Source organism: Antechinus flavipes, chromosome X (genome assembly GCF_016432865.1).
Source record: "Antechinus flavipes isolate AdamAnt ecotype Samford, QLD, Australia chromosome X, AdamAnt_v2, whole genome shotgun sequence".
Classification (NCBI taxonomy): Eukaryota; Metazoa; Chordata; class Mammalia; order Dasyuromorphia; family Dasyuridae; genus Antechinus; species Antechinus flavipes.
Genome location: NC_067404.1, coordinates 7,283,091 through 7,308,971, shown reverse-complemented (window position 1 = coordinate 7,308,971; position 25,881 = coordinate 7,283,091). Strand labels below are relative to the sequence as shown.

At 41.4% G+C, this 25,881-nt stretch overlaps 1 protein-coding gene across 2 annotated transcripts in view; it reads left to right on the top strand.

Annotated features, from left to right (window-relative positions):
- GAB3 (GRB2 associated binding protein 3) overlaps positions 1–24,918 on the top strand; it is a 164,894-nt gene extending 139,976 nt beyond the window's left edge. Inside the window, exons 7-11 of one of the 2 annotated variants that reach the window (XM_051967746.1) lie at positions 9,344–9,425; positions 12,992–13,094; positions 14,572–14,574; positions 14,724–14,837; positions 24,720–24,918. In XM_051967746.1, the coding sequence (XP_051823706.1) occupies positions 9,344–9,425; positions 12,992–13,094; positions 14,572–14,574; positions 14,724–14,837; positions 24,720–24,836 (419 nt within the window). In that variant the 3' untranslated portion in view covers positions 24,837–24,918. The remainder of the gene's footprint in view (positions 1–9,343; positions 9,426–12,991; positions 13,095–14,571; positions 14,575–14,723; positions 14,838–24,719) is intronic. The other variant, XM_051967747.1, reaches the window with a different exon arrangement.
- The last annotated feature ends 963 nt before the right edge of the window (positions 24,919–25,881 follow it).

Genomic DNA, 25,881 nt, shown 5'->3' with positions numbered 1-25,881 from the left:
TGCTTCAAGAGGTCTCTTTTTTTGGTATTACTATTGTTTCTCCTCCTCCTCTCTTTTCCAGTTAATCAAGAAAAAGAAAAAGGGGAAAAAAACAAGCATCTTTGTGATAGATAGGCATAGTCAAGCAAAAAGCATCCACTCAGTGGCCATGTCCAAGGACGTGACTCTTTCTTTGTGCACCTTGAATGCAGCCCCTCTCTCTTAGGATGTGGAGGATTCATCATGGATCCTCTGGAGATCACTGCATTGATCAGAGAACTTAAGTCTTTAAGGGGGCCTTTCTTTAGTGTTGTTGGTCTTAAATAAATTGTTCTCCTAGTTTCTCTCACTTCCCTCTGCTGCAGTTCACAATACCCAGGATTCTCTGAAAGATTCTCTTGTCATTTCGTAGAGTGCTTTAATGTTTCATTGCACTCATACAGCTTGTTCATTCCCCAGTTGTTTAAGATGAAATGGAGAAAACAAGAATTTTATTAAAACACCTACTACACGCTGTGCTAAGCACATTATGAATCTTATCTCATTGGATCCTCACAACATTGGGAGATGGGTGCTATTATTGGCCCCATTTTATAGTGAAGGAAAATGAAACAGAGGTGAAAGGGCTCGCCCAGGGTCACCTAGCTAATAAGTGTCTGAAGCTAAATTTTGAACTCAGGTCTTGCCAACTCCATGCCCAGTACTCTATCCACAGTGCCACCTAGCTGTCTCTAGGAAGCAGTTGAAGACATCTCTGAATTTTCTAGTTTTTTTTTTTTAATTTCTCTTCTTTTAGCCTCCTTTCCCTTTGGGATCAGGGAGTTTGTTTTGCTTATGAATTTCTTCCCTGTTACTACCTTTCCTCTTAAATAGCCTCTCCCTGCCTCGTGGTTGGTTTCCTTGTTAACTCTAGTATATGTTTTCCCCAAATTTTGTGTGTACACATTCATTCATGTTTGCATTCCTTCATGTTTACATTCAACCCTCTTTTGTCAAAAATAATAGTCTCTCCCCCCCTCTCCTCCATATTTGTAAATTCTTCTCTTATTACCCCAGTGACGAGAAATAGCAAGTTCTACCTCCTTTTCTTTCTTTCTGTACTAGTGTTTTCCTACTTTACTGGCTCCTCTCTTCTTCAAATCCTCACAATAAAACCCCTAGGTCCTCTGTTTTTCTTTTCCTCAAAACCTTTAAAAAACATTAAGTTTGAAATGTGAATATTCTCCCTGCAATCCCTTCACGTTAAATCATACAGATCCTTCCGATTGCTCAAATTACCTTTCTAAGTTTTTCTGTGTTTTTCGAAGTTCCTACCCATGAGACTGATCTTTGCATCATAAATACTTGAAAGCTCTCTATTCCACTACAAATCCTTTCCCCACCCTCCTCCTGGCACAGATAGGAATAGACTCCTCTTTACAAGGTATGTTATTCTTGGTCAGAATCCCATATCTTTTGTCTTTTGGACATTCCCAAAGATTATTCCAAGATCTCCTCTGATTTTTAGTAAAAGCTGTTGGATCTTGTGTGAACCTGACTGTGATTCCCTGATGCTTGAACTGCTTCTTTTCATATGTGTGTAAAAGTTTTTATTTGACATGGGAACTCTGGATTTTGCCCTTGGCGTTCCTAGCACTTTTCTTTTGGGGGGTTCATTTCAAGAGGCAGTTAGTGAATTCTTTGTTTCTATCTTCACTTTGCCTTTCAATTCTACTAGATCTAGACAGTATTCCTTTATGATTTTTTAAAATACAATGTCCAGGCTTTTTATTATCATGGTCTTTAGGAAGCCCAATATTGCTTTAGTTATTTCTCCTTGACCCACATTTCAGGTCAGTTTTTTAAAAAAAATACGAGATTTCTTACATTTTTTTTCTATTTCAGGGGTTCTTAACCTGGATCCTGTGAACTAGTTCTTTAAGAAATATTGTGATAACTGTATATCAACTGTATTGGTTTTATTTATAACCCTCTGTATTTTATTTTATGTATTTAAAAGTACTCTGAGAAAGAGTTCATAGGCTTTATTGGACTTCCAAAGGGGTCCATGATACAGAAAAAGTGGCCTACTTTTTCTAATCCTTTGATTTTGTTCTCATTTTTCTATCTGATGGAGTCACTCATTTCTAGTTTCATTAATCTAGTTTCCAGGGATTCAATTTCTTGGGGAAAATTGTCCACTTTCTTTTCTAAGTTACTTATTCTTCTTTTAATTCTTTCCTCCAAGGCTTTTATTAAATTGCTTTTCTCTCCTGCTTCATTTTCCCTAGGTATTCATGTATGGGAGTGCATTTTCTGGATTGATGGAAAATCCATTTTTTTCTTTTGAGTCATTGTTTGCAGTTGTTATGGAATTAGATATTTATTGGTTGGGATCATTTTCTATTTATTCATCTGTCCAGCTTTAGTTCTTGAGTTGGGTGGGAGTTTTGTTCCAGGGTTAGGCTCTGCTATTTGCTGCCTTTTTTGATTGGATGGTCAGTTTTGCTTTTTCTTTTGCTTCCTTCCCTGGGTTCCCGAGCTGACCTTCACTTTCTAAAGACTCCTCTGGATTTTGAAGGAGTTTTAGGCCTCTTTCTTGCTGTCTCAAAGTGAAATGTTAGAGATCTCAGAGTCCTTGAGCCTCGGTTGTCCCGGTCTGAGTATTTTGGTCAGCATCATGTTGGGCTCAGTTGCTGTCACTCGCTAAGGCCTCCAAGGTGTGGGCTCTGCTCTTGCCACCTCTGAACACAGCTTTTCATGTTGATTGTTATCACATCTTTAGTTATGCTGGGAGCTTGTTTGTCTTTGTTTGTGTTGGTGTTGACTTTGCTGAAAACCCCCGCCTTCCAGCTGCTGACTGATCTCCTAATCTCTAGAGTAGAAATAATTTACTATGGTTTAGCCATTGGTCTGGTGTAAGCTTCAGGGTTGAGAGCTGGCATTGGGTTTCTGCCTCCTGTTTAGGCGTCCATTTTGGCCACTTCTGCCGGCCATATCTTCTCACTTTGGGGACAAAACTCAGCATCCTTCTTGATTCTTCCCTTTCCCCTCCCTCACAGCTGACAGTTTTGTACGTCTTATTGTTTCATCTCTGTTGATAGCCGGCCCATTCATCCTCTATTACCAGCCCAAGTCAGACATGTCATAACTATTGTGCTCCTATTTCCCCACTTCATAATAATCCATGATTCTGGAATCAGGAAACTCTAACCCATACCGTGTGACTCTAGGGAAGTCATTTAACTTCTCAGGGTCCGGGGCCACTTTCTAAGATTATAGACTGCCAGCCAGTGCCCATTTGCATCCATAGGAGCTTCTTAATCAGGAACTCTTTAAACCAATGAAATCACAGGAGTAATCCCTCCCCAACCCCCAGTATATGTGATTTCAGTGACTCCAGCCAAAAACAAGAAAAAGGATTTGGCCACACCCTGTTGGCCAACTTTCTGTTCTGAGTGAGTTTCTCAGACATAAATCACTGTAGTCCTCAGTAGACAGGCCTGGTGTCAGCTCACCCTTTGTAATGTTTTACAGGCCCAGAGAATTTCCTGCACCCTCTCCTAGTTGAGCCTTATAACCCTGTGTACAAGTATCATTACCCTCTGTTAGAGAGTAGGATCATGGGATCCTAGTTCAGTAGCTCTTTTCCCTTTAATAGATAAACTCCTCACAAAGAGAATTTCCTGTTACTTTACCTTCTCACTACATTCAGGCTTCTGACTTTGACATCCCATCAAAGCTGCTCTCTTCATGGCCAAATCCAGTGGCTTTTCCTCCATCCCCACTCTCCCTGACCTCTCTGCAGATTTGGGCACTGGATTGCTCTCTCCTTCTGGACACTCTCTTCTGCAGGTTTTTAGGATACTGGTTTCTCCTAATTCTCTTCCTGCCTCTTGGATCACAACTTATCCAAGTGTTTTGCTGAACCTTTCTCCAGGTTACATCTGCTAACTACGAGTGTCTGCTCTGTTCTGGGCCCTTTCCCTCTAGACTTCTCCACTTTTGGAGGGGGGGGTCCTCAGTAGCTCCTGTGGATTTAATGACCATCTGTGTAGATCAATTTATGTAACCCTAAAACCTTTCCTAACTTGCATCTTTAACTGCCTCTTGGACACCCCATGAGCATATTAAACTCAACATATCTCAGATGGAATTTATCATCTTTCTCCCCCAAACCCTTCTCTCTTTGTAACTCCCTTATTCCCAGTGAATCCAGTCCCCCCGGCCTTCGACTTCAACTCCTCACTTTCTATCGGCCCATCCTACCCTCCACGTCCAGTCTGCTGTCGAGTCCAAAATTTGTTGAGTTTACCGTAACGCTTCCTTTTTTTCTTATATCATTGTTCCTTGCCTTCATACAGATCTTGTTCAACTTCCACCTGGACTACTGAAGAAAGAAACCTTCTTGGTCAATCTTCCTGCCTCAAATTTTTTTCCGCTCAAATCCATCTTCAACTCAGCTGCCAAATGAACCTTTCTAAAGGGCAGCCGTGACCATAGCAACCTCCTATTCGATAAACTACAGTGATTTCCTATCACCTCTAGGGTCAAGTAGAAAACCCTCTGCTTGGCTTTTCAAGCCCCTGACACCCCCACCCCCACCCATACTAAGCCTAACACACACACACACACTTTGATCCAGTAGCAGTGGCCTCTTTGCTCTTCTTCATGCACAATTCTTCATACACAATACTCCATCGCCTAAGTCTGAACAATTTTCCTGCCTGTCCCTCATCCCTTCTCATCTTCACTTCTGGGCTTCACTAGCTCCTGTCAAGTCCCAGCTAAGACCTCATTATGTGCAGGAAACCTTTCCCCATCCCCTTCGATGCAAATGTCTGCCCTCTGCTGATTATTTCCAGTCTATCCTGTATAGATCCTGCTTTTTGTGGCTGTTTACCTGTTGTCTACCTGATTAGACTGTGACTTTTTCCAGGGCAGGGACTGTTTTTCTCACATTCTTTGTATTCCAGTGCCTGACGTATAGTAAATGTTGACTGGCTGACTGGGGAGAGATTTTGTATGAAAGAGGGGGAATTGGATCACTCAGGGTCACCTGCAGAGTAACTGGCACATCTGGGACCTGAGCTCTGGTCTTCTGCCTCTCAGTGTAGCCTCAAACGTCTTACCCTTTAAAGCCTTAGATGACCTTGCCTCTAACCCTAACACTCACTAGCTGTATGATCTTATACTCCCTCACTGAGCCTCTGTTTCCTCCTCTGAAAGATTTTCAGATTCCTCTCTCTATTGTTACTCAGTTGTTCCTTTGTCAATGATGAAGGCAAGCAGGTGGAGTGACTTGGGGCAGGGGGTCACATGGCCAAGTGCTGAGGCTAAATTTGAGCCAGATTTTCCTTGACTCCATCCACTGCAGTGTTCCCTGTTGCCTTCTTTTCCCAACTGTCTCTGATTGTCCTCCCAGCTACCCAGCCAGTCTTTCTTTGGCACTGTCTCATTTCTCTCCTCTGATTGAAAACTCTCCATGGCTCCCTCTGCTCCTGGAACATCAAATCCTAACTTTTCTGTTATCTCTACTACCTCTGGAGAAAAGAACTTTGCAGAAAATATGCATGTATTACTCCCTGGGGGTTCATTTTCCCAGCTCCCTATTGTCTCTGGTCATATCAAATGTTGTTCTTTCTTTCTTTCTTTCTTTCTTTCTTTCTTTCTTTCTTTCTTTCTCTCTTTCTCTCTTTCTCTCTTCTTTCTTTCTTTTTCCTCTCTTTCCTTTCTTCCTCTCTCTTTTCTTCCTTCTCTTCCTTCCTTTCCTTCCTTCCTCCCTATATATTAGTTTTTCATGAATAATATTAGTATTTCCTTCCTTCTTTTTAATATTAGCTTTTCATAAATAATATTAGTCATATTCATAAATGATATTAGTATTTTCAAAATACATGCAAAATAGCTGCTCGCATTCATCCTTGCAATACCTTGTATCCAGAATTTTTTCCCTTCCTCCCCTCTTTCCCCCTTCCCTGAATTGCAAGTAATCCAGTATAGCTTAAACATGTGCAGTTCTTCTAAACATCTTTTCACATTTATCATGCTGCAAAAGAAAAATCAGATCAAAAGGAGAAAAATGAAAAAGAGAAAAAAACAAGCAAACAAACAACAACCACAAAAGGTGAAAACAACTATGCTTTGATCCACATTCAATCTCCACAGTTCTCTCTCTGGATGCAGAGGGTTTTTTCCATCCCAAGTCTATTGGAATTGCCTTAAATCACCTCATTGTTGAAAAGAGTTGCTGATATTTCCGGTAACCTTGTGGGGATCCAGCCACCTAAACACTAGCTCACAAGCCCCCACTGGTGTGTTTGTCCCCTCCCAACACTCAATCGGTAAACTCCATTATTCAGCAAGTGCACTTACTCAGATAGCTTAGCAAGGACATGAGGAACGCACACTCAGAAATATACCTAGAACCCAGGCTGGGGTGAGTACAAACTTGATGCACAGTAGTAGTGAGGCTCACATTCAGTCAAGGCAACCTTTCCAGAATTGCAGGATCTTTGTCTAGAGTACCCGCACAATGTTCATCACAAAGTGTCATGTTAGTCATCGAGGTATCCATCATCACTGTTGAGTTGGGTCGGTTCTTTGCTTCCCCTATTCAACAAATCCTTCTGGGTTCAAAATCAACCCTCCAATCAGCCACTCCACCTAAAGTAATTCGTTTCAGTTGGGTCCTTTCAATAGCTTTCTCAGGAAATGTTACTGTAGATTTGCAGCTGGGGACAAGAAGAGGAATTGAGCCTACCCAGGAGAGGCAAGTTCACTGACTTACATATTTACCTCTTCACAGACTTGTACAATTCTGATCATTCCAGCAAATGGGCGAAGGCTTCTTTATAACTGTAGGCTTCTGGCTTCTTGTTTAATGGCTCTGTTTTTTTAGCTTTTGACTTATTTTTTGAAGCTTTTGCAAGCTTTGCTGGGCACCCCATTTTCATGTAAAATTAATCACAAAAATTTCCCTGAAATGGCCAGGTCCAAAAATGTATGTGTCATCCTGAGTCTGTCTCCTTTCTGTTAGGAGGTGGGTGCGACTACTTCATCAACAATTCTCTGGAGTCCTTGATTCGCTTTCTTAAGTCTAAATGTACATTAACAAGGTTTCAACACAGAGGCAGTCTTGAATTTGATAGTTTCCCAACAAAATTGAAATCACTTAAGCATATGGATTCATCACACACTATCAAGTTGAGTTTCCAACTGTAAATGGTTTTTCTGTGCAGGTGAAGGCAGACTTTTTATCCGATTCATCATAAAGTAAGAAATAATGTGGTAACTACATGATGCGATAGATCGTTGACCTGGTTGGAATAATTTATTTAATTTTGGTTTCAAATCCCATTGGCAAAGGGAAATGAAGAGAGACCCATGTAGGTATCATTAATCGGCCTCACCTCAGCAGTGCAAAATTGGGCAGGTACATGAAGTAGAAGGAAAGGGGCATGATCGAATGGAAAAGCACATGAGCATCGCCTTCAAGTGTGGGATGACAGATGGCTAGTCCCATGGCTCTATGAATACTCACCTGATTGCAGATTTAGATCGCTTCTTTTCATGGTAAAGATGCATAAATTGAAGACCCGGTCACGTGAATTATCTTTCAAAGTGGTATTTGAATCCAGAACCTCGAACTCCAAACATTCCATCAAATTTCCTGGACTTCCTTTGGGAGGATTTCCAGGAGGACCCAAGCAGGAATTCCATAGAGCAAAAAGGGGTAGCTGGTGGAACCCGAGCCCAAAGGGCCGGTACGCCCGAGATTCCCATGTTCAGCTTGATAAATAATCGTCCTAAGGAGTTATAGTGAGGACGTGAAACTTCATTCATTCATTCATTTGCTTAAAAACTCCAATGAGCTAGCTGAGCTAAGTGGCAACTGCCCCAGGTACCTGGGAGAGAAGGGGATTTTTAGTGTCTGTGTTTGAAGTCCATACCAGCTAACTTTTATTTCGGCAGAGCCTTGAACAGGAGGGGCTCCAGGGAATGTCATTTCAGGGAATTCAGTTCTAACAAGAAGATGAGGCTGGAGGTGGAGATGAACACCCTGAAGAGTATCAGTTTTGAAATAAAGTGGAAGGGTGATATCAAGGTGTCAAGGGCAGCTTTTCAGGGCTGGCTCCAGGATGTAGACCTGCCAGGATGGAGGTAGGATCATCCATCATCGCTCAGGAGGAAGGAGAACTTGACCCTCGTGACTCAGGAAGGAGGAAAGGCTGCCTTCTTGTCCCTCAGTAGGAAGGGAGGGCAGTGCACAGGCAGTCCCCTCTTCCCTCAGGAAGGCCCCATCCCAGGAGACAGATCTGTCAAGAGGGAGGAATGAAGGCCTCCATCAAGACATAGATCTATCACTGCCCATATTTAATGTATAACATATTACTTGCTGTCTTGGGGAGGGGGTGGTAATGGAGGGAAGGAGGGAAAAAAAAACTTTAACTACAAAGTCTTATAGAAATAAATGAATGTTGAAAACTATCTTGTATGTATTTGAGAAATAAAATACTATGTGGTAAAAAGGCCTGTCAGAAGCCAGAAAAAGCCAACCCTTTATGCATTCATCATTGTCAGAAGACCCGCGTTCAAATCCCTCTTCTATTATTTCATTGCTCTGGGTCCTAGCTTCCTCATCTATAAAATGGGAACGGTAGGTCCGACTGAGAAACCGCTACAATCCCTTCAAGCTTTCAGTCTGTAATCTTACGTGATCCTGGGCAAATAACTTTCCCTCTCTGAGACTCAGTTTCTTCCTCGTTAAATGAGGATGTTGGACTCAAATGTACTAATTGCTATAATGGAGGAGTTTCCCCATTCGATAATTCCCATCTATTTATAGATTCAACCCCAACCCCCTTTTTGAAATCTAGTTCTTATACTTCAGAGGTTCATAGGTTCAGAGCTGGAGATTGGCTTAGAGCCTATACTCTCATCACATAAATGAAGGGATACCGAAGCCCGAAAAGGTGGGGACTTGCTCAGGGTCATTCAACTAGTAAGTGTTGGAGGTGGCATTTGAAAAAGTCTTCCTATCTTTTGACTAGGTTATCCTACCTCTTTGCTCATCTCTTCCATTTACCGTGGCCCTAAAATCCATTCATCCTCTGGTTAGCAATGAGTTAGCCTGTGGATTCGAGGCCCTTGGCTTTTTCCCACTCCTCTCCTCCAGGATGCCTTGTCTCCACACCCTGCTCTCTGATGCCCACTGCAGAGTGGACAAGAAGGCAAAGGAAGAAAGGCAAACTCTAGTTGTTTTTGGCTGCTTGGCTGCGAAAAGCGGTGACTTTGAACCGTGGACGCTATGTGGCTGGGCCACAGTCTCCTCTTTTTAGTATGGATAATTGAAATCTAACTGTCGGCTTTTCTTTTTTGATAGCACGCCCACCCCCTCTGGACTTGGGGAACCTTTCTACTATCCGGGAGCATTCAGCTTTGACCAGGACTTGGACTGTGCCTTAGTAAGTCATGAAAAACTGTTGTCTGTCTTGTCTTCTGCCTTCCTCTCTTTCCTTCTCCCCCTCCCCCACTCCAGCACGGAATGGTGATTGATAGAAGGCCAGAGAACGGGGCTTTTGTCCACTATCTCCATGTAGATAACACAGGCGTGCCCTAGAATTATCTGGGAATCCTTCCAGCCAGCATGGAACCTTTGGGATCTCGGCTCTGCCAATGCAGTTACCTCCCATAACACCAATGACCACTTCTCTGATGAGAGTAGGATTTGGCCCACCCCCAAAATGAAAGTTAACTGAACGGATCCTGGTATGGTGAGACAATCGCCCTTCTTTTGTTCTATTCCCCATTCATTGTAAGCAGTGACTGCTCCATTTTTCATCTTTGTCTCCTTAGTGTTTGGGACTGGGCAGCCCACACAGTAGGTACTTAAGAGGTGCTTGTTGGATTGCTTCAATGGCCCTGGATTATAAAGTGGGCATAATCTCCAGTCAGTACACTAGAATGTAGGGATCATTTTGTACAGGAAGCCTTCCCCAAGCCCTCTTCATTCCACTGCTTTCCCTCTGTTAATTATTTCCTATTTATACTGTATCTAGCTTGCTTTGTTTGCATGTCTCCCCCATTGATTGTGAGCTTTTTGTGGGCAGGGACTGCCTTTTATCTCTTTTTTTTGTATCCCGGCACTTAGCACATACTAGGTATTTAATAAATGTTTATTAGTTAATTGAGTGACAGAGCTATGAATGAGGATAAAGTTTGTTCTAGACGCTAAAGGACTTAGCTCCATCCTTGGACCATTAGGTGCAATGCAGTACTATGCTCCATCATTGAAGGGGTGAGTTTCCAGCCTGCTGAATATATCACACAGCTGACTTAAGTGTATCATCTTCCTGCCTTTGCCCCTTGATTTAGAACCATAAAAACGTGAGAGAAGGAACTTTTAACGACAAATCAAAAGGAAGAGCTGTTCACCTAGTTAGTCATAAACTCCACAAGTTCCACTTGTTAGTTCCACAAGTTAAAAAGAGAAATAATTTCCAAAAAAATTCACATGAATTCCTATAATGGTCTATTGAGAACATTTTCCCCGTTCAGTACCATAAGCACTTATTATGCTCCTGCTGTATACCAGGCACTATGCTAGGCGCTAGGGATGCAAATAGGAAAACAGTTCCTGCCTTCAAGGACCTTACTTTCTCTTTAGGGTAAACACATGTACACCGATGAATGTAACAAAAAAGAGAAGAAGAATGACTCAAAAAATCCAATTGAGATGATAGTGTTTGAAGATTTGCCGAATGTTTTTAGGGATTCTTTTCTTGAGCTTCCCAATAACCTTGTAAGGGAGGGTAGCCCCATTTTACAGATGTATAGAGAGGTTCAGGTCACAAGCTAGGAGGTGTCAGAGAAAGTTTTTAATCTTCTTGATTCCAAGTTCAGGTCTTTTTCCATGGTAGATGTTGTTTGTTTTCTAAAAAGGGGAACAAAATGGAGTCTGTCTCGAATAAGTCAGTGAGCTTGATTGATTTTTAGTCAAATTCTAGAAGGTGCTTTTTTTTTTTTTTAGCTCTAACAGTCTGGGATCTTGGGGTCTAACTTCTTTCTCTTGTCTAAGTTCATCACGTGGGTTTCGTTACACCCCTCTGCTTCAGTCAGCTCCTAATGCTGCCACAAGAAAATGTCCAAAGGCAGGCAATGAATGATGTGACCCAGGATCATTAGCTGAGTTAAGTAGGTCAAGCCCAGAGTGAAATTCTTCAGGGCTGATTTCCGGAGGCACAGGAAGGCGGTCTGTGTCATGCCTTGGGGTGATTAGGAACTTGGAACAGCAGGGAGAAAGTAGAAGGCCGCTCCAGGGAAGGTAAAGCTATTTTCCTTGCAAGGACAGAGGGAATTAGCCCCTTGGGTAAGGGAATGGCAAGCACATTGTCTTGGAAAGTTTGAGGATGATGGAGAAGGGAAGTTGATGACCTTGAATGCTAGATGGCAGCAGCTTCTTTTATGAAGTAAATCCAAGCTAGTTTCCAGGGCAGGAAGAGAACACAGTAACACCTGGGGGGTGGGGAATCAGTTAGGGCCTCGGGAAGGAGGTGATGCTGGAGCTGAGCCTTGGAGGCCACTCAAGATTCCCTGAGGTGCAAGGGAGGAGGGAGAACGTTGCCGGCGAAGGCATGAAGAGATGGAATGTGCGCTCGTGGGCCAGTTCAGCTGGAATGGAGGTTGTGTGAGGGGGAGTGATGGGAAATCAGGCTGGAGCCGAATCGGGAAGAGCCCTGGGGAACAACTGAGATTTAGCTTTTTCATGAAGAACAGTCCTGCTTTTTCACAAAGCCACACCTTGGTGACACGGCTCCTGGTTCTGACCCAACATGGCGAGTCTTTTCTTAGTAGAAAAGTAGCAGTTCAGCACATGGGGCACAACCATGGGTAGCTTAGCGGAAGCCTTCTACTTTCCCCAACTTCTTAAAGAGATCATCTCCCTAACATAGAGCTCTTCGTGGAAGGCCGGGCTCCTCTGTTCTCGGGGCCATCGGGTGCCACTCCCCTCGATAGGGCTCTGCCCCGCCGAAGGCTTCAAGATCATGCAAGACCATCTGTCGGCTGAAGGCTGGAGACACGAACGGAGCTATTCCCTTCTCAGCTACTTAGCAAAAAGGCCCAACTTGGGCTAAGAAGGACCGTTTGCTAGGCAATCGTTTGTGGTCCTGGGAATAATTGCCTTGTAAGGGAAGTAAATTGTTCCATCGATTCATCCCATGGTAGTGCTTCATCTATTCAGTTCACGCAACTACTAAAGTCACTCCAACAAACATTCATTCTGTCGGTGCTTTGCTAGAATCTGGGATCCAGACAACTGATCAATCTACCAGCATTTACAAGGTAGCCTCACTCACACAACAGGAGGAGAAAACAACAAAAAGGAAACAGATCCCGTCCTCAGAGAGCTTAAAGTGTCCACCTCATTCTTTTGCATCTGCTTTCCGTTTCTCTTGTATGTGGTGGTTTATGGGTGTTGCCTCCCTCATTAGATTACCTCCCTTTCTCAATTAGCGCCGCCTGGGAAACAATAAACACCTAAAAATGGTTTTTGACTGATTGATTGATGAGTTAGCAAAATAATTAGCCAAGGGTCACACAAGTAGTGTTAGGTGGGATTAAAGCTCCAACTCAGTCTTTTCTGAACTACAGTCAACAAACATCAGCACCTATCTTGGAACTGGGCAGTCGTGCTTTGCAGCTAGAGGAGCCAATGAGTCCGTTTCTGTACTAAATACCGATTGCGGTGCAAGATAATTTCTCCAGATGTGTGCCATGTGTCTCTTTGGAACTGTTTGACAAAGCTGTCACTTCTAAGTCCTAACTAAAATTCTTATTGAGACTTTTGAGGTCAAGCCCCAGGAATGGAGGTAATGGTCTCTGGGAACCTGTTGGTGGGGGAGTCTATTGCTAAAAAAACCAGAGCTGAAAAGGGATCTCCTCTACATATGGGCCTCCATGTCAGATGTTGGCTGGTTTTCAAAGCATCTGTAAGACATTTCCTTAATATCCTCTATGTTTTTCTTCCTAGCAACCGAACCAACTTTCTCTCTCCAGAAAGAGATGGGATTAATTCTGCAAGATCATTTGCCAATTCAGTTTCCGGAGAAGAGGAAGAAAGTTACATTCAAATGGTAACGTATTTTGCATGTGGATGGAATATTGACAAATTCTTTTTTCTCAAAAATGTGTGTGTATATGTGTGTGTGTGCGTGCACGCGCTCTTAAAAAAAAAAAATAGGATACCGATTCTTTATCGTCTGAAACTTAAGGTTAATAAGTCAGTAACAGAAACTATTGTGGTCTCCATTTCTCCCTCGCTCCCTACTAGCACACAAATCACACCAAGATATTTCAAGAAAACTTAGAGATCTCTCTAGGAAAGTTCCGATACCTTCATAGCAAGACTGGTAATGTCTTTGGGGAAACGAAAGCCCAATGATACTTGGAGGTTTTCTGTAATTTAGCAGCATCACATTGATGCACTCTCATCACTCTCCATACTAATTCCTCTCTATACCCAACCTTTAGCTCCTCTGCTTGCCTCCATGACTCTCCTTGGCTCCAGTGGGCAGTAGAAATGATTATGGCTCAGAATGGCTAGGTAGGTAAGGTCATAGTGGTTCATTGGGGTCTCAAGGGCTTGTAGGTTCTACCTACAATTTTCTACGAAGGCTCCAACATTTGCCTATGCTGGATGGGCCCTTCGATGAGAAATGAGCTTAGACAGAGTCTGCAAGGAGACTACCGTGGAGACGGTTTGGGGGTTAGTTCTTCACAATCGTTAGCTATATCAAAGAGAGGTTATAGAACTATTGCTCCAAACTTTGGCCCTCACTAACCATATCTTTTTCCCAATTCTTTCAACTTGGGGGAGGTAGGCCAATGATAGTTAGTAGGGGACAAAAAATAAATAATAATCTCCAAGGAATTAATTATCATAGCTTTCAATTGCAAATCTATTTAGCCTTATGGAGATTCTATGGTAATCATTCAAAATTCCTAACATTTCTCATACCTCAAAATGGCTGTTGGGAGCCATGCTTCTCTTGTGGTAGCTGTACCTTCCACTGACAATAAGTTCCAACTGTTTGGTGATGTCGTTGATGGTCTTAAAGAGTTGCTATGGCTCAGATTTATCCTCGTTTATCCCCAGTGAGATGATGAGCCTGCCTGAATTTAATTGGACACTAGGGGGAAGCATCAGAACAGGACTTTTGCCCTGTTCTACTAATAATTAGGGTAAATAGTAATTAAAAAATTTCTCCTCCTCAAGCAGGGAAAGCAGTGTTCTGAAGTACATGGTGGCTTCAGCTAGGCCGTAGCCAAGAAGAAAAGGGGGCAGTTCTGACAAAGAAAATCTGAGTGAAGCTAAGCAATGATAACATTTGCCTTTTAGCCAAGTACCTACTTTGTACCCAGGTGTTTGTATTTTCTATATTTTATCTCTTTATTAAAGTCGAATTCGGAATACTTGTATTTTCATCAAGTTCTATTTTTTACTGACAAATCTTACGTAGATACATTCATTTCAGTCATTCATGCTTGACTGAAGGCTGGAGCCTAGGGTAAATGAAGGTAGATAATTTTTAGGAAAGCAGTGTTTGGGAGGAAGTGACTATCCTCTTGAAGGCTATTTTCACAAATCCAGTCCTGTACCAAGACCACCGACGTCCCTACACCTAAAGCTTCCTCCGCTCCTTTTGCTGAGCCTGATAGGTCATATTCTGCTCAGTTCTTCAATGTCTTCTTTTTTCTGGCAGGAACACAGACGTGGACACTCCCCTTGTGAGGGCGCTTTTTCTTGGCCAAAGAAATTCAGTCTTGATTACTTAGCCTTGGATTTTAATCCAGCTTCTCCATCTCCAGTGCTCAAGGTAGGAATCTGCTTTCAAGCCCTGGGTCTGGTCCATTGCAGGAACCTTTAACTTGGAAGTTCCACGATCTCCTTACGTTTCCTTATTGGACTTAATTATTTCTTTGCTTCTTGGGAAGTTGCTCCAAGATGTTCGAATGGGTCTTGGAGATTTAGTTTTGCTCAGATACTAGTGAGTGTTTAAGAGTGGGAACAGGGCTTATTTTGGAGAGGAAGGAGTTCTGTCCCTTGGTATCCAATATCAGATAAAGTGGAAGTGCCATTTTCATGCCCTAGATGTGGTCAACAGTAGGGAACCTCCAGCAGGCTACTGGCTGTCAAATATGTACTTCTCCCTCCCTCCCTCCCCTAACAAGCCTTCCCTTGTGACAAATTTTTTTTTATTCTTGTGTATTTGAATTAACTTCTTGTATATCTTGGTGTTTGGGGTTGGGCCTGACTCAGGCCTCCACATAGTTTATGTTCAATATTGGAACCAAATGAGACACTCGTGCACCATTTGACAGTTAACAAAAGGAGATTTACTTGACCATAGCAGGTGAAAGATATTCAACAAGGACATGCATTGAGGATATCTGATTTGTTTCATTTAAATGAAACTCTCTTGCCTCTAACTGCCCATTAGGGTCTGCCTGCCAGACATCAGGGAGAACCTGGAGCTCCTTGTGATTCTTTTGTACTCAAGTGACCAGTTACGTCAATAGCCTGAACCTTTAATTCCTGGAGCCAAACAAATTTCAAATATATTTTCAATACATTTTAAAGGAAAATCAACCAAACTTGCACGGTGGGGTGGAAAAATTAGGATATTTCTCATAACCATACTAGGATATCAAACATTTGTCAGAGAAGTTGACTTTCAAGTATTTCCAAGGTAAATGTTTCCTTTCTAATTTAAAATTTTAAGTTATCTAAAATTATATGCCAAAAAGAAATGTTTCCATATACACAGACAAAAACAAATTTATATATAAACCCATAGATCTCCATTTCACACTTTGCTTTTTTAATACAATAAATGCCATGTGTTATTTTCAAAACTCTGTGCTTCCTTCTGCATTTTCTTCTACTTTATTTGCATTTTTAAAAAGTTACAATCCCTCCCTTTCCTTTCCTTCCCCTTCCCTTTCGTTTTTCTCTTCCTTTTCCCTTCCCTTCTTCCTCCCCTCTCCTTTATTCTCCTCCTCCTTATTCCTCTCTCTTTTTCTCTTGACATCATTGTTTCTATCTCTATTAAACTTATTATTATTAGTTTTGAAACAAGATAGACCTCATTATTTATTTTTCAAACATCTATTTTTATCACATTCTCTTAAAAAGCTTAAGTTTCCCTGCATTTTCCCAGTAGTGTTTTGCCCAAATACACTTCTTTGGGAATTTTACCTGACAGGAGAGGAGTTAACAGAATCAAAGGGAAAGGTCTGAGCAGGAGGAGTCACAAGGGAATCTTTGAAGGATTTTTCAAGGTCAAAGGATTAATAAGAGGCAGCTACTTGGTTTCAGATAAATTTCAAAATGCAAACCATTTTAATCCCCCCCACCCACCCAATACATACATACACACATACACACGCTCTGGGATTGTTTTCAAATTAGCTGTCTGTCTTTATTATACTAAAACAATAGGGTTATCAATTGGGGGAGGAGGGGCAGGAATTGATCTAAGTGCTATTTATTTTAAAAACTTTTTGTTTGTTTGTTTTTGAGAGACAATTGTGGTTAAATGACTTGCCCAGAGTCCTCCAGCTAGGAAGTGTTAATAATTGTCTGAGGTCCTGACTTCAGGGCTATTGCTCTCCACTCACTGCACCATCTAGCTGCCCCCACCCTTAAACCTTTTCTAGAATTAAATTCTTTTTTCCCTTACATTCTAGAGAATGGTATCCCAAAATTCACTAAGAAATTTCATCATAAGTTGCTAAGTGAAAATGATTCATCTCCAAACTTCTTAATCTTCAAACTACCAAAATGGACTAAGATGTTTTAGCAGTTCTACAAACTTATCATCTGGCTTTATTTCTGTAATTCCAATGTGACTAAGGCTGATATGACAGGGAGAAAAATATCTTACAAAGCTTTTTTTTTCTTTTCTTACAATTTAATTTCCCACTGAAAGCTAAAATGGGAGTTAGTCTCGCTTACTGGGACAATTGCTTCAAGTATGAAACTTTATTAATCTCCTTCCATATTCTAAACTCTTTGGCTACAGCCTTTTAGCAGTTTTCTTTTAAAATTTTCTTTAAACATCCTACATTTTACAAAGACATAAAAACAGAAACAAAATGATGAGATAGACTATAAGGAAAAAGTTCCTTTTGAGGGGAGTTGGGCAAAAAGCGTCACTTAAAGTTGCCCAGCAAAACCAAAGGTTTATCTGATCAGAATAAGATTTTTCTATGACTGATTTTAATTTGTAACAATGATAAAGGCCCAAATTATCTGCTGAATCTATTGCAGGTTCATGCCAGATGTCACATAATTCAATTGCATGCTGTTTAGTCATTCCCTAGTCTCATGCTATAAAAAAGTCTTATCTAAGAGGGAACCCACAGTCTGCTGGAGCCCATCTTCTGTTGCAACTTCTGAAAACCCAAAACTTAACTCCACTTCTCCAATCCCAGGGGTGGGCCCAAAGTAATCCTCAAAATCCAAATAAGCAAAAAACAAATCTTAAACCTTACCTGAGCTCAGGAAAAAAAAAAAAAAAAAGGATGGAGAGTAGGAGTCTTACCTCCAGAGGCAGTCTTTTCTGAGAGAAAGCCTCAGGAAAAAACTAATGGGAGATCTCTGAGGAGTTTTGTCGGAAGACTATCAGCTGGAGTCTAAGTCCTGACCTGACTTAGAATGGCCCACCAAAAACTCTGGTAGGTAAAAGATGAAATGACGAGAAAAACAAAAATTTGATCTTCTGAGCATATTGATTTATTAAGCAGTGTATGCCAGTTGCCTAACAAAACAAGACCAGACCTTGTCAACTTAGGCCTGAAGGTAGTATGCAGAGGGAGAAAAACTTTTATACATTAAAAACAATTAATAAAATAAGGCCAATTAATAAAAAGAAACAATGCAACAATGAAATCTGTAATGACAATGAAACAAGGTAATCTGATTTTTAATTGGATTAGAGTCTTTTCAACTCAGGAGGGGAAGAAAAAACAGATATAATTCCCTGAATTTAAAAAAGGAGTATCTGTAAACAAAGGAACTAGGATACAATAAGTGGTTAATCATTATGGGGCCAGTTTTCAGATAAGACATATTGGTTGCTTAGGATGTACAATTGTGAGAAAACTCCTTGCATCCATCTTAGGATCTGACTAAGTCTCTGGTCAGCATAACTAGGGTCTCTAGGTTAAGGGTCTCTAAGTAGGTAGGGGTGGCCCAGTTTCTCAGCTACGCAGGGCTAGGTTCAAACAATGCAGTAAAGTTTTCTCCCAGTTCCTACAATTGAGTAAAAGTTTTCTAATGAGACAGAAGTTGGACTAGACCCTTAATTGAATATGGAAAGGGAACTGAGCTAGCTCTAGAATTGAGTCACAAGATGGAGTCAGTGTGATTCACTCAATTCCCACTACCATTGTCCTAACTCCCTCAATTCTCTCTATTCTCCCCTCTCCCATTAACTAAAAGTAAGAACAGTGGGGGGAAAACTTGTAATAGTTAAGTGAAGTCAAGCAAAAGCAGTCCACACAGTGTCCGAGAATGGCTGTCTCACTCCACTCCCTGAGTCCATCCCTTCACTGGCAACAGGTAGGCACCATCCTTCACCATTGGTTATCAGGAGACAGGTGGGGCAGCCTTCCTGCCAAGGTTCTTTAGCCTTTAAAAAAAAACGTGGTTGCTTTGTATATATTATTCTTCTGATTCAACTCCCTTCACTTGCCTCATTTTGTACTAGCCACGATTCCCTGAAATTGTCTTTTTGGGGGGGGGGGTGCTTCTTATAACACAATAGCATTCCATTATATTAATATGCCACAATTTCTTAGCTATTCCTCAAATGCCTAAGAGACAATCTAAGGCACCTCCTTAGATTTTTCTTCTTTTCTTTTATTCCTCTCCTCCCTTCCCCTAACCACCGTTGAATCCCCCCTTCAGGATCAGGAAGTTTGTTTTACTTGTGACTTTTCCCCCCTTGGTGTTATCTTTCCCTTTCCATCCCCTCCCCTACTGGTTTCCTGTTAAGTTTGAGGCGTATTTTCGCTAAACTGTGTGTGTTGTATGTTCAGTTCTCTTTTGTTTATTCCACATAAGAAGTAAGATTCATCAGGCGTCCATTCCTCCCACTCTTTCCTCCATAATTATATGTTATTCTACTATATTCCAGTGAGGGAAATAGTAAATTCCCCCGTCTTCATTTCTACAATATATCCAGGGGTATGCTGGAACCAGCTCAGCCTGGCTCTTTAGAGCCAGTTTAACAATTGCTAAATATTGAATGTGAACATTTATGTGGAAATTGGCAACTGCTACAAATCAGGATTCGATTTATTATTTTGTCAGTTGTCTAGCAGGGGTCCTCAAACTACGGCCCACGGGCCAGATGTGGCAGCTCAGGACGATTATCCCAGTCTCCCAGGGCTATGAAGTTTCTTTATTTAAAGGCCCACAAAACAAAGTTTTTGTTTTGACTATAGTCCGGCCCTCCAACAGCCTGAGAGACAGTGAACTGGCCCCCTTTTAAAAAGTTTGAGGACCCCTAGACTCTAGGGGGTCAGCAAAACTATGGTTCACCACCTGTTCTTGTACAACCCAAGAGCTGTGAATTGTTTTTACATTTTAAAATAAAGTTTGATTGTATTTAAAAATGTAAAAACTATTCTTACCTAGTTGCTACCAGAAGTCAAATATGGCCTGGGGACCCATAATTTATTAACCTTTAAACTAGACTTAAGAAAGTGATGAAGAAAATGTTAATAGTACAGTTAACCGTCAAAGTGTGTAGTGTACGTGCGTGTGTGTTTTTTTTTCCAGAGAGCTAGTTGTTAAAACATTTACCTGCACACCCGAGTATACTTCTCCTTTTAGCTTCCCTTCTCTTTCCCCAATACAGACTCTCAAAACAGAAATACCACTGCCCCCAGAACTTCCTTTTTTACTTCTTTAGTTTTCAGTACATTTTGAAGGCATTAAGATTCTGCTGAGACACTCGTTTCTTTTCCACCTAGTAGAATGTTAGCATGCACTCTCATATCCATTCCCTAACAAATTGACCTCTCTAGTTTCTCTGGACTCTTGTGTTGGTATTTCAAATTTCAAAATTGTGTTGGCATTTTTTAAAAATTGGAAATGCTTGAAAATCCTCTGTTTCATTAAAGGCCCATTTCCCTTCCCATACTCCTTCCTATACTCAACTTTGCAGAGCAAGTTATTCTTGATAGTAAGCCTCGTGTTTTGCTTTTTGGACTATTATATTCCAAGATCTCCTTTGGTTTTTAGTAAACACTACCAGGTCTTGTGTGAACCTGACTGATTCTTTGATATCTGAACTGCTTCTTTCTGAATGCAATTTTTTTTCTCCTTTGATGTGGCAGCTCTGGATTTTGGCTATGACATTATTCCTGGGACTTTTCCTTTTGGGGTCTCTTTTTCAGGAGGTGAATAGTGAAGTCTTCCTATCTTCACTTTGCCCTCTGGTTCTAATAAATCTGGGTAGTTTTTTTTTTTTTTTAATTTAGGATTTTTTGAAAGAGTTTTTCCTCTAAACTATTCTCTTTACAATTCTTTCCTCCAGAGCTTTTGTTTCATTTTTTAAGACTTCTTGCTTTATTTCTCCTAGCTACTCATATAAGTCTTATGGAGTTTTTTCCCTCGAGTCTTTGCCTACAGTTATTATGGAGTTAGTCTTAGTGTGTTCAGCACCCCTAAACCTAGGCCATCTAAAACACGTGCACTGAGGTGCCATGTAATTTTGGTTGGCATGGCACTGATGGGTGCTACTACTCCCTGGGGTTTTCAAGGTTCTGCACCCTGAAGCTTTCTCAAATGAGCTCTATTCCTAGTGCCTCTGGGTACAGATTATTGCATGCTACAGATGTCCCTGGCAGCTTCTGATGGTACCGGGAGTCTATGCTATGCCTTACTGGCTTTTCTCAGTGGGAAAAACTGGATGACTTTTTCTGCAGCTCTAAAGTGAATGAAGTCATTTGCTATAGTTTCTCATTGAATTTGTTGATTCATTATTTATTTCTATTTTTTTCCACTTAATAGTATTTTATTTTCCTTAATTACACGTAGAGATAGTTTACAACATTTACTTTTGTTAGATTTTGAATTCCACAGTGTTTTTTCTCTCTCCCCAAGACGTCAAACAATCTGATATAGGTTATATGTGTGCAATCTTATTAAACATATTCTACATTAGACATGTTGTGAAAGAAGTTTGATTCATTATTTCTTATGGCACACTAATACTCCATTGCAATCTGTCAGGCTGCTTTCTAGCTTCCTATAGAATCCTTCTACAGTTAGTGAATGCTGGGTTTTTGAGTTTGTTTCTGAATCTTATTTATCTAAACTGAATGTTGCAGTGATCTATTTTCTAATTTTTAACCAGCACCAAATAGTTTTGATAATTTCTGTAATTTCAATACAATTAGAGGCTGGAATGTTAGCATAGCATTGTGGTTATGACACTAATTCTTTTTATTTTGTTTCTGCTTATTGTGAATTTCCTTTGAGTATTTAAAAAATTTTGCTGTCTTTCATGAGAAGGAGAATTTCAGGGCTGTCATATTTGAACTCTCTTCTCTATTTCACTTTAATGTTAATGCACATACAAATCTTATCCCGTTTTCTTTTTCTATTGAGTATTCATTTATTCATTTGTTGACTGATTGCTTCCTTATTTTTTTGGACCTTTTGCTATGACTTACTTAAAAATAACATTTCTTTAAGGAAGCTATCTCATTCGATGGGAGGTTTTTGTGTAACAATAAGGAAACCCAAACAACCTCTCTGCCTTTCCCATGATTTCTTACCACTTGGCCAGGGCATTCTATCTCTGGGTCTATGACCCTTGTTGCTGCCACCTTGGGTGCTTGTTGCCTTTGATAACCCATGTGTCCCTTCTCCTTGAGTAAGATAGTTCTGGGTAGCACAAGCTTGGTTTGGAGGCAGTTGTCTTCTATTATTCCTGCTTACCCCAGACAACACCCATTATAATGCCCCTGTCTTTTGCCACAGACGTAGAATTCCCTCCTCTCCACTCCCATAGGAATCCACTGTTTCATTTCTTTTTGAGGGGTGAGACTCTCCTAATACCTCCATTCTAGTCCCTCCCCATTCATTGCTTTTATTCTATGACCCCATAGCTCCCCATTCTTATTGATGGATTAGGAAAATAGCTATTTCTTCTCTGTTTACATCTGGGATGTATGTAGGTGTAGATGCTTCTTCAGCTCCTCTTTACACACTAGAGTCTAGGGGTCCTCAAACTTTTTAAATAGGAGGCCAGTTCACTGTCCCTCAGACTGTTGGAGGGCCGGACTATAGGCAAAACAAAAACTTTGCTTGGTGGGCCTTTAAATAAAGAAACTTCATAGCCCTGGATGAGGGGGATAATCGTCCTGAGCTGCCGCATCTGGCCCACGGGCCATAGTTTGAGGACCCCTGCGACTAGAGCAACTTGTCATTGTATTATTTTTTTCCCACATATGATATTGTTTTACTTAAAGGAGATCATGGGATGTGGCCAACAGAATACTAATTTAGCTTTACCCTCTTTTTTTTTCTTGAAGATTCCCTTAATTCTTCAGTTGATCAGGGCTTTTTTGTCTCTTGAATGATCCTTTGTTCTGTATTTTACCTATTAGTCCAAGTTACTTTAAAAAGAGCAATGATAAGAACATGAAAGAATTGATTCTGTTACTTAATCCCTTTTTGATAATTCTATTTATTTTCCCTTTCTGTGTTTCTCTTGTTTCGAAGGTTTATAAATTGGATATTCTGTTAACTTAGAGGAGTTTTTCATTTTTCTTTTTTGTAAGAATTTCTCAAATGCTTGGTTTTGTTGTTGTTGTTGTTGTTAATGGTTTTTCATTGATGATCGGGTTCGATTTTGCAAGATGTTTTGAGTTGCAACTTGTTCCTTTACTTTTTTGAAATATCTTATGCTATTCTCTTCTGCAATTTTGTAAGGCTGCAGAGTAATCCTGAATTACTATCATTGACCTTACTTTCATCACTTTGGCTCGCATATTCTTTTCAAATGATTGCTTTTTGCATCTCTTTTGCCACGTTTTCTTCTGTTTGTATGTTTCAGTTACAAATCTGTCATTCTTTCATAGTAACTAATTCTTTGGAAAGACTCTCTACCATGCATTCTCATTTTTCTACTTTGTTGTTTGTCTTCTTTAATTCTGTATTAAAAACTTTCGTTTCTGACCTAATTCCCCCCCCCCCCCCCCAATATCTTATTGTACAAGTTCATTTTCTCTTCTGAACCATTCTGGTGGTGCTCTGAAATCCATGATATCTGGGAAATTTACAAAATTCTCTTTTTTCATAGCATAGTAATTATTCAAAAAGCTATGGCCTTTACATTTTTTCCTTCTGTCTTGAGGAATCTCACTATATGGGTGTATGCACTTGCAAGTCTGGCTTATATCAAGCCATGCTCTCTCCTCACTCCTCCTAAATATCTGACGTCTTCTTTTGTCTCTCTTTTGTTGGGTTTTCTTCTATCTTTAGCCTAGTAATTATGGGTGTTCCCTAAGGCTCTGTCCTGGGATTTCTTTTTTTTTCTTCACATCATCTCATTCATTGATGTCATCAACTCCCATGAGCTCAATTATTGTCCCTATGCTGATGAATCCCAAATTTAGATTCCAATTTCTAGGCTCTCTCTTTGGGTGTCAAGCCTGCATCACCAACCGCCTCTTGGGGATTTGAAACCTGATGGCAATCTCTGTGTGTCCTCGACATTGTTCCCTTGCCCCCAAAACCTCTCCTCTTTGGGACTTTCCTATTATTGCTGAGAGCTCTCCACCATCTCAGCCACCTAGGCTTGTAACTTCAGTATCCTCTTTGACTTCTGATTTTCTTTCAATCTCTGTATCCAGTCAGTCATCAGTGTTATTGATTCTCCCTCCTCAGTATGTTTTGGATTTGTTCTTTCTTTTGCACTTGCCTAGCCACTGTTCCCTTCGATCGTTCATCACTTTTCCCCTGGAGTACTGGAATAGCCTCCTCGCTCTAATCCATCCTCCTCATAGCTGCTGAAGTTCACTTCTGACCATGTCACCCTCTATTCAACAAACTCTAACGGTTGCTCATGCCTCCAAGCTCAAATAAACCCCTTGATTTGATACTTCAAGCTCTTTACAACCTGGCCAGCCTTTTTATACGTTATTCTCTTATTATACGTACTGCCCTCTGGGGGACAGCCAAATTGGCCTTCTTCCCATTCCTGCCATCCTCATGCTTTTGCATAACATGTTTCCCATGCCTATAATGATCTCCTTCCTCAACATGACCTCTCTGAATCCCTGGTTTCCTTTAAGACTTCACTCTAGCTCCATCTTCTGCCTTTCTTGATCCTCCAGTTGCTATTAAGACCTTTCTTCTTTCCTTTCTCTCTCCCTACTACCATTTTGCATATGTTTTGACATATTAATATATGGATATGTTGTCTCTCCTGTTCAGATCAAGACTCCCGGAGGCCAGGAGGCTCTCCCTTTTGTCTCTGGGTCCCCGGGACCTGATAGGCAGTAGGTACTTCACAATAAAACTTTAACCATAAAAATAATATGTAGTCGTATCATGTTCCCTTCTGAGGCTAAGTGGAGTGTGAAGAGCACCGGTGTCCGGGATGAGAGGAGAGCAGAAGGCTCTGAATGCATTGATCTTAGCTGATGCCAACTGGTCTGTTCTTCCTTTACAGAAACCTCTGATTTCAGAAGAGCATCGAGTTGACTACGTCCAAGTAGATGAACAGAAAACTCAAGCCCTGCAGAACACTAAGCAGGAATGGACTGATGAGAGGCAGGCCAAAGTGTGAAAAAAGCAGGCCTGGGGCATGCTTGAAGGTCCACCTTTGTTGTGTGCCCCACTGAGAATGGGATGCCAGAGAACTAGGGATGAGGGAGAAATGGTTTACTGGCTGAGAACTGGCCCTTCAGTCAGAGAGAAGCACAGTGGGATGTGTTGTCTGGGATCAGGAATACTGGGTTTGAATCCTGCCTCAGATACTTCTTCCCTGTGTGACTTGAGTAAGCCATACTTATCCTCTCTGGACTTCACTAAAATGAAGAAGTTGAACTTCCTGACCTTGAGGATCCTTTCCTCCAATTCGGTCTAGGATCCTGTGCTACCTAGAACAAGACTCTAGAATTGGTTGTCTATTTTATATTAACTGTCATCATGGATGGTTGTCAATAGCGTGGAGCTCACACCCTGCCCAGCCTTCAGGAGATGACAGCAGTGAGATGAGGGAGGAGTCTAGGAGCCTGGATCCTGAGTCCAGTGGGCATTCTGATCCCCCTTAGTGGTCCTTGGACTATCTAGTGAAGGTGCCCCTCTCACGGGATGGGAGCGTGGTCAGAGCCCGGGATAGACCAAGCAAGCGTGAGCTGGGAGAGGGAAGAAGCAACCCACTGCAGCCTACAAACAACCCTGCTGGGAATCCTCCCACCCCAGCCTCTGGAGCTACCCTATGGGCCTCCTGGACACAAGCTATGGGGAGTCAGACCAGAGACTTTGCTGTGATGGCTCTCTGCCAATACCCATCGGTGCACCACCCCAGGTCCACTGGTGCACCAGCCCAGGTGCAACGGATCCACTTGCCCTGGGCAAATATGGCCAGTATGATACAGGTGTTGAAGCCTGAGCATCTAGAAGGGGCAGGGCCAAGAGAATGGCAGCCTCAGAGTAGGGAGAGCTGGAGGACCTACAGGCGAGCCCAGCTCTGTTGCTCACAGTTAGTGAAATTGGGCAAAGATGCTTTTCTCTTCTTGGGCCCCATTTGCTCATCTGTAAAGTGAAGGATCAAACTAGATTATCTGGAAGGTCTATACTAGCTTTAAATCCACAGGTGTATGTGAATG